Source organism: Neodiprion lecontei, chromosome 4 (genome assembly GCF_021901455.1).
Source record: "Neodiprion lecontei isolate iyNeoLeco1 chromosome 4, iyNeoLeco1.1, whole genome shotgun sequence".
Classification (NCBI taxonomy): domain Eukaryota; kingdom Metazoa; phylum Arthropoda; class Insecta; order Hymenoptera; family Diprionidae; genus Neodiprion; species Neodiprion lecontei.
In genome coordinates this window covers 16,932,190-16,940,176 of record NC_060263.1, presented here as the reverse complement: position 1 = coordinate 16,940,176, position 7,987 = coordinate 16,932,190, and the positions used below count along the sequence as shown (strand labels likewise).

Below are 7,987 nucleotides of genomic sequence, written 5' to 3'. Positions count from 1 at the left end.
AGATAATGAATATGTCGGAGTAACAGCTGTACCTGTTTCTTTGACGTTACGCTGTGTTATTGAGAGGTGACTCGTTTCTTGTCATCGTTGCATTTTACAGAAGCGCGGGTGACCATGATAGCACATGCATAGTCTCTGTTGAAGGAAGCAGTCACTACAACGCAAACCACATCTGCAAAGCGGTATTGCAATGAAAATCATTGAGGGTCAACCTTCCATACATCCGCACTGAGTTTCATCTCCATCCTTGGAACCATAGCCGAGGCGTGACCTGCGCGGCTGTGTAACAGGTTGGTAATTGATGTCTTTGCAAGCACGTTGACAAAGAAGCCCCGTCGTTTATGCGGGTGCCGCGTCAAAGTGAAGTATAACGAACTAAAATATTTAATGTGAGGCCTGTCGGTGAGGATGTGACGCCAGGGTGTCGCCTTCCATTAATAAAAATCATTTCACCATTAATAGAAATATTTATATTGTCGCGCCACAATGGCTGTACGTAAGCCGGACACCTTTGGGAGCGCGGTGGAGAATTATGGCTCCCTAATACGACGAAAGTCATTTGCCCGGAAGATTCGGAGGACCGACCCTTGGAGTTCAAATAGTGGAAGTATTTTTGATATCTAATCGTCGCGGGATGATATTCCATTTTATAAAAATAAAATAATAAAATAGCAGCGTAAGGGCCACCTGAGAATTTCTCACGTTCAATTCCTAATCGAGACGCCCTGGAAGAAATAAAAATATGAATAACGTACTTCACGTCAGTTGTGAGCCATAGTGGTAGTACACGTTGCCGGACACACAACGATAAGTAACCCCATGCATTTCGATCAATTGAGAAGTTGTGTTTCACGTTTCTCGTACCTAGTCATAACGATAGCTTAAAAGTCACGGTGTTGAAAATTTTGATAAACATGACGTACGTTGAATACTTTTTGGTTAAGAAATAACAATTTAATTAAAAATTCTGATGGCGTTCGCAAAAGGAGCAAGTAATTCCCGAGAGTATGGATTACCCTCAAACCGATAGTTCGCACCATAAATATCGAGGTGTGTACGCCATATTTTAACTGCGTTTTTCGAATAAATTGTGATCAACCCCTTGACTATCAATGAGACGCATATGGGCAGAAAAAAGTCGTGCCACTATTGTTTCATGACATATCTGCGGACATTTGAAGAAACATGTTTTTACTACATCGATTTCACTATAATTTCGTAAATCAGCGTTTTGACGTGGTTGAGTTATAGGATAAATCTATGACATTTTTTTTCCAACACAAAAGTGGCACGAAAATTTCATTTTCGCCTGATTGCTAAAGGGTTAACCGAAAAATATAACTCATGCAATTGAAAAGTGCGAAAACATTTTTATCTTTAAATCTCAGCCACGCATTGTCGTTGCAATAATTTTTTCATACTATCGTTTCATTACATATGAATAAAGAAGACCTTGAATATCAATTCAGCTATCAGAGCGCCGGCACGTTAAATGTGCTCCAGAAAGATTTCTACGCGTCTGCAATAATGAATAATAATCCTAATGAATAAAAGAAATGTTTGTCTTTACATAAATTAGTCTATTTCAATATTTCTTATCTTATACATAATATTTCCATAGCTTGGTACAACACCGGTCTGAGAATACGACGATCGGTTATGACCTATACCCTCCTTCTTGCTCCTCCTGGTAAGTGTTACTGAATAAGACAAAAACCATTCTTCATTGTGTCACCATGCTGAAAGTAGTTCAGGACCTGTATCCGCCTCTACAATCACCTAATTCTTGCGACTAGCTCACTATACATAATACATATATTAAATATTCGGGCTCAGGACAACTTTCGAATTAAATGTTCTAATCAAATGGAAATTATGTAAACCATATACCGGTGTACTTATTATCGAAATATGGGAAGAACTTTATCGATAATGGAAGAAATCAATTTTTAGAAACTTTTACTATTGTAATCTACAATTCGTACAATTGCTACCCCCTTTTTAATCAAAAAGATCCACTAATTATACTCGTAACGTTATTTCAAACAGCAACATGTTTCACATATTTTTACAAACTAGAGTTTCGTTCGTTAGTCAATAAATTGTACGTAAACATCGGTTAGCTTAGAGGCAACCAAGCCGCATCCTAGCCTGAAAAATCTCGGGTGTGGATACAGTGGAACGATTTCCTATCACTCAGAAAAAAGAAATGAATTTTTCACAGTAATACACATGTGTATAATCAGAAGACATTCGGATTAATCAATTTCATCAATATGATTTCGGTAGGCTAAGTATAAATGGTCTGAAAGGCAGAAATGTTAAAAATGAAAACTTTCATCACTCGCACATCCAGTGTATGTTTCACACATGACCACAAAACTTAAGCACAGCGTGAAGAAACGTTGGAAATAGGTACATGTTTCATTTATCATTCATTTCTGTTTTTGCAAGGGATAAGACATTGTTCTAATTTTAAACGCTCAAACAGGATATATCCAACATTTTCTATTCTGAGATACTCTCCTCACTCATTACAAGTTATAGGTACACAATATGGTCTGCAACAGTCATCGCAAGTGAGTTCATAATGGATGAACTATCACTTGGCGAGATCATCGTCCAGGGTTTTGAAGAATTTGAAAGCTGGAAAGCGACGTAGTCGTAAAAGTTCGTATTCTGTTTGCAAGACCAACAATTCTGAGTAATTGTCCTGCAGTTTTCGCACGAGACGAGAACGCTCAGCGAGGACGTCCATTTTATTTTTACGATATGCGAGTGCCTTGGACTCAACGTCAACGTCTCTCTGGAGCTCCATTTCACACCGCACAACGTTCATCGTACCGATCCTCTTATCGAGGAGAGAGTTTTTCTTTTTAATTGCCGTAATTTTCGCTCCGATAGCCGCCAATTTGTAGACCCAGTCCATGAGCTGCTTCTCCCAGTTCCTTCGCAGCAGCTCTAGCTCTCTTTCTAACTGTTGCTGCGTTCTGTCTTCTTTGAAGCCCTTCGCCTTTCGCTTCAAATATTCTTGAACCTCTTTAGTAACAGTTATCCGTTCCACGCAGTACAGCTCCTCGCGAAGGTCCTCAATCCGCATTTTGCGCGTTTTGTGATCCCACTCCTTGAAATTAATCCCTCTCCCAAAGTTTATCGTCTTCTTCATCGCGTTGAGCTTCGCGGTCCCGGCGATACTGATGACAACGTTAACTTCTTCGATTGCCGATCGTGGTATAAGAATAGCCGTCGCAGTAGATGCGTCACTGTTCAGGGCGACTTCGATCTGACCCATTTTCAGAACGAACTGTACCTCGACATCCTGGTCAAAATTCACTCTAGCCAGACGTTCGGCGTTCAGCTTCTCACCAAGCATTTCTATTTCCGTCTTGAGATTTGCAATCAGCTTGTTAAACTCGACCACGGTGTGTTCTGCTTCGGCAATATCCGCCAAGGCAGACTTCACGCGCATCTCGCTATCCACCTTGAGGCGGCGAAGACGTACTAAATGGTCCCAGTGCATTGGATCGATGAACGGTGGCAACGACGCAGGACGAACATCGAGCGCATCCAAAGCCTTGAGGTAATCCAGACATTCTCCCATAAGGAAAAAAGGCTTGGCCGCACTTAAGACAGCCTTACCCATTTCTTTGAGATACGTCGAAGGAATGGCCTTCTGTATTGATCGCGGACGACGTTTGTAATGCCGCTTTAAAAGATCGTGGCCGACCTTGGCCAGTCCAGGGAATTCGGTTTTGAACTTCTTCTCTTGCCACTTTTCGCGGTTACAAGCAGTCTCGTAATGTCCTTTGAGATCTGCTATGGCGGACTGTTGTCTCCGGACCTCCTCGCTCAAGCTTACGATCTCCGCCTCCTTCTGGCTGATCGTGAGCTTGAGTCTCTCTTCACTCTCGTACATTTGTTGTCGACGCATGTTTCGGTAGCAGCCACGCCAGAATCGAAGACCCAACTGTTGAATAGCCGATTCGACGCGAATTCTAGTCACGAAAAACTCTCGCAGACGTTGTTCAAACCGCTTGATACCATCCTTCAGGGATCCGCTGACCTTCGAGTAATCAGCTTCGAGGATTCTCTTATACTTTTCTCGCTCTTGCGACAGAGTCTCGACTTCCTTCTCATATTGCTGCACAGCCAACACATCTTCAGCGCTGTATGCATCCGTTGTCTTAGTCAACATGCACTGCGGCTTTAGTATATCCTTTTTGATCAGATCCTCCCAGCGGACCTCGAGGACTCCATCCATCATAGCCGTCAATGCCCGCTCTCGAAAGTCATCGGCAAGTAGCAGCAGCCTTAAACGATTTGCTTCTGCAGCCTGCTTATTCAGTATGTCTTGGGCGGAGGGTGAAATGTATGGTGCCACCTCAACCTCCGAATCGACCACCTTGACCAGACTCTCAGGTGTTTCCGTTTGATCCCAAACAGGATCTTGTGGGACTTCGGGAACCCTTTGGTTGAAAAGAAGGTACAATTCAGAATCGATGTGTCGTATGCGGTCATTTCTTTCCATAACAAGATTCATCTCGCGTTCCTTGATGGCGTAGACATCGTTAAAAAGCTTATTAAAGTAAGCTCGTAAGCGCTGCACATCATGGCTCACCATCTGACTCTCTGTCATCATTTGAGCATAACTATATAATTCAAATTGAGAATAATAATGCTCCGAGGGTTCAATGAACCTGTAAGTTGTCATACCCTCCAACATCCTCTGGTTCAACAGTTCTACCTCGTCGACTACCGCATCTTCTTCATCCTCCTCAAGTATTCCATCCATCCGTTGTTTCTCATCGACTACCGACAAACTGTGTTCAAGTTTCATAGTTGACTGTGCCATGATGTCCTGTACTTTGTTGAATGGTGCTATCCATGGGTAAAAGTTTGTACTAAAATCAACCACGCTGTTTGTAAACTGCTTGGAGAACTGTGCCCAGTTGAGCAAAATAGCATCCTCCCGATCAGTTGGAACGGTGGGATAATTAAGTACCTTGAACCTACCAAAAATCGAACAAATTGATTGCGCTTGGACCTGTTGCTTTTCCCAAAATGACTCCTTTATCCAATCAGCGACACGATCCATTCCCGTACAATTCCATTCCAGCATGCAGCGAACATCCTCTCGTTCGTCCCGAGCCGCTTTTAGCTTCTGATCACGACTTACCTTGTCCAAGTCAAATGCAGATATTGGTAGTTGTTCGATCTCTGTACAAGCTTCGTTGACATTAATCAGGTGGGCAACCGTTGCCTTGAGAGCGGCGATGGAACTTTGAATCGAAGCCCTGGTTGCCGCGTGTTCCTTTGTCTCTGCAGCAATCTTTAGCGACCGTTTCCATTCTATCCAAGTTTGATCCTTGCACTCAGACGCGGGGGCGAAATGTACCCGAGCCTGAGTAAGCATCTTCACAACGCCTGGATCCAGCGTTGCGTAATCATCTTTAGAAACGTACGTCCGCCACTCGGACTCCTTTGCAATAACCCCTCTTAATTCAGTGAAACTCCGATCATCCGTGCCGGAATCTTCCGGTTCGCTGTCCTCAAACAATTTGGTGCACACCAAAGAACCATCGTGTCCAAGCGATATGATCACGTCGCCGGAGGGTTTCATGATTCCCTTGACGACACCCAAGTTTTGGCGATGATGCGACATTATAAACGCCACACGTGTTCTCAGTTTGTCTCCTTTTCTGACCACAACGATTCCATCACGCGAACACGTCGTTATCCACCGACTATCACTGAAAATTTTTGTTTGACGTACCTGGTGGTCTGAGGGTGTCGCCTCCAGAAGAGTGACCTCTTGCCAACCCCGAAACCCAAGGACTTGCAGCTGCCTCGTAAGATACGGTGAGCCAAGTACTTGGTAAACACTGACCGGACTGTACTGCAGATTTTGGAAACTGTCTCGTAGCTCTATGATGCAGCTAGCAGCCGAGAAATGAGTCTGACCATTAGGGAGATCGTATAGGAGAATCTGATTGCTGATGACTGCGTGCCTCGATGTAACGCACAACACAAAAAGCCTCAGGTGCCCCATATTATCATAGAGCAGAACATCCGATATTTGACGGTTGACCTCGAGGCGAGCCATGACTTCAAACTGCGAACCAACCTTACTCGCGATGCAAAAGCAGGTGCCTGTTAGTGAGAATCCTGCTGCAATATAATTCCCGGAATAGGAGAATTTCAGTAGGTTTAGAGCTTCCCGATGGAGATGGTATTGCGCAAGAATCAACGGCTGTTTGGGCTCACAGATACCGACTAACGTAAATTCTCCAGTATTGCTGGTCAACGCGACTAAAGGCAAATCTCTTCTTGAAGTAAGACGTGATACAGATCCGGACATCTCCAAATTGATTCTGCAGATCTCCTTTCCCGTGTGAGTTTCCAGAACGGCGAGGTCCGTGTCATTGTCGACGGCGGTAAGATGGTGGCCCCAAGGATAAATCCAGTTGAAAAAGCGATAAAAGCGACCACGCTGGAGGTGTGTGACCATGCCAGGAGTTGTGGTGTCAGGTTCGTCAGGTACTTCAAGCTGGATTAGATCACCCTCAAGAGTGTGAAAAAACAAACGGTCAGTTTTAAACGGATGTGATGTCAGTAAGTACGGATGGGTCTGAAGTTTTACCATCCATATTCTATGCCAGTGATTACTTTCCGTCGTTTTCTTATAGTATCGTATCTGGCAAAACGTCGTTTTGAGGACAAGACCACCGCGATACCAGCAGATATCGGATGCCTCGATATCTACGCACTCGGAACATCTCTGCGTCTGTGCAATTTTTGTTGGGACGGTTGTGTCGTGCTGCAGCACATACATGTGGCAGCTTTCGTCAAGAATTCCTAGAGTCGGAGGCCCTGGTTCTGGACTCCACGTTGCCGCATTGATACGCTCTCCGTGTGGCAATTTTACGTCCTTGAATTTAAGGCTGACGATTTTCCCGCATATTCTCATCTGCCAGACGGTCAGCTTGCCAGACTCCTTGCCGAGCTGGGCAATCATGGTGTGCCCGCTGTAAGTCGTCGCTATCATCTGCCTGTCTATGTCCTTAATGTGGGTTGCCATAGTCGTAAACTGCTCTCCAGTTCTCCATGACCAAACCGCCAGTTGGAAATGCGGATACGAAGCAAGAGTGATTAGATGCTCGTGTTCCATGAACGCTGTCGCTAGGTAGCCGCTCGGACCACCTTTTAAGCATTCGGATATTCGTTTCATGCTGGGATAATTATACACCAGGACGCGTGGATTGCTCACCTTCTCAGCAAAGGCAAACAAGGGTAGCGTCGGGTGACCGGAAAGACAGCATGCACCTTCGCCCTGCGAGTGTTTCACGTAACTCTGCACTTTTTCTGTTTTCTGTACAACATCATAGAAGATTATGTGCACGCCTGAACACCACGCTAGAACATCCTTTCCAATCCAAGCCACGTGCGGTATTTTTCCACCGCGAATCCAATGCGACTTCCATTCGCTGGTTTTTGCCTTCATCTTATCGGTCTTTTGTATCACTGAAAGATCACGCGATGATTAAAACTCTATAAACCAGTGGATAATAACATGAGGAACGTAAAGCACAGTCTCTGTTATGCATAAAACTACAGAAATTGGGTTAGGTGAGCCTGCGAGTACATTAATCGTAAAATCTCGAACTCGGAAGCTCGGGACCTCGTTTGTTTCGCGAACGTGAAGGTCGTCGCAATTCGAGTTGAGCCACGCGACTGAAATACCGTATAAATAATGATAGCCGAGGGTAGGTTCGTTGTGTATAAAAAAGCGGTCTTGAAGTCCTAAAACAAAGGCTGATTAGGATATGCGTCGTCGGAGCGGCTCGTATAAAGACCCCCAGAGCGCCGCTCGATGAGGTCAGCCAGCGGGGCGGCGAGGGCTGATCAAAAACTTATCCCTGCCTCCGTGATATACTGCATCTCGTGGTACCGTATCGGAGAACGCACCAAGCTTCTTGCCACGACTCGG

At 44.6% G+C, this 7,987-nt stretch overlaps 1 protein-coding gene across 1 annotated transcript; it reads right to left on the bottom strand.

Moving 5' to 3' along the window:
- Positions 1-2,602: 2,602 nt before the first annotated feature.
- Positions 2,603-7,501, bottom strand: LOC107218464 (cilia- and flagella-associated protein 43-like). Its single transcript, XM_015656351.2, has one exon. The coding sequence runs from the start codon at positions 7,499-7,501 to the stop codon at positions 2,603-2,605; it is 4,899 nt and encodes a 1,632-aa protein (XP_015511837.2).
- Positions 7,502-7,987: the final 486 nt, after the last annotated feature.

Coding starts and splice junctions, on each gene's coding strand:
- LOC107218464 (XM_015656351.2), bottom strand. CDS start 7,501: ATGAAGGCAAAAACCAGCGAATGGAAGTCGCATTGGATTCGCGGTGGA.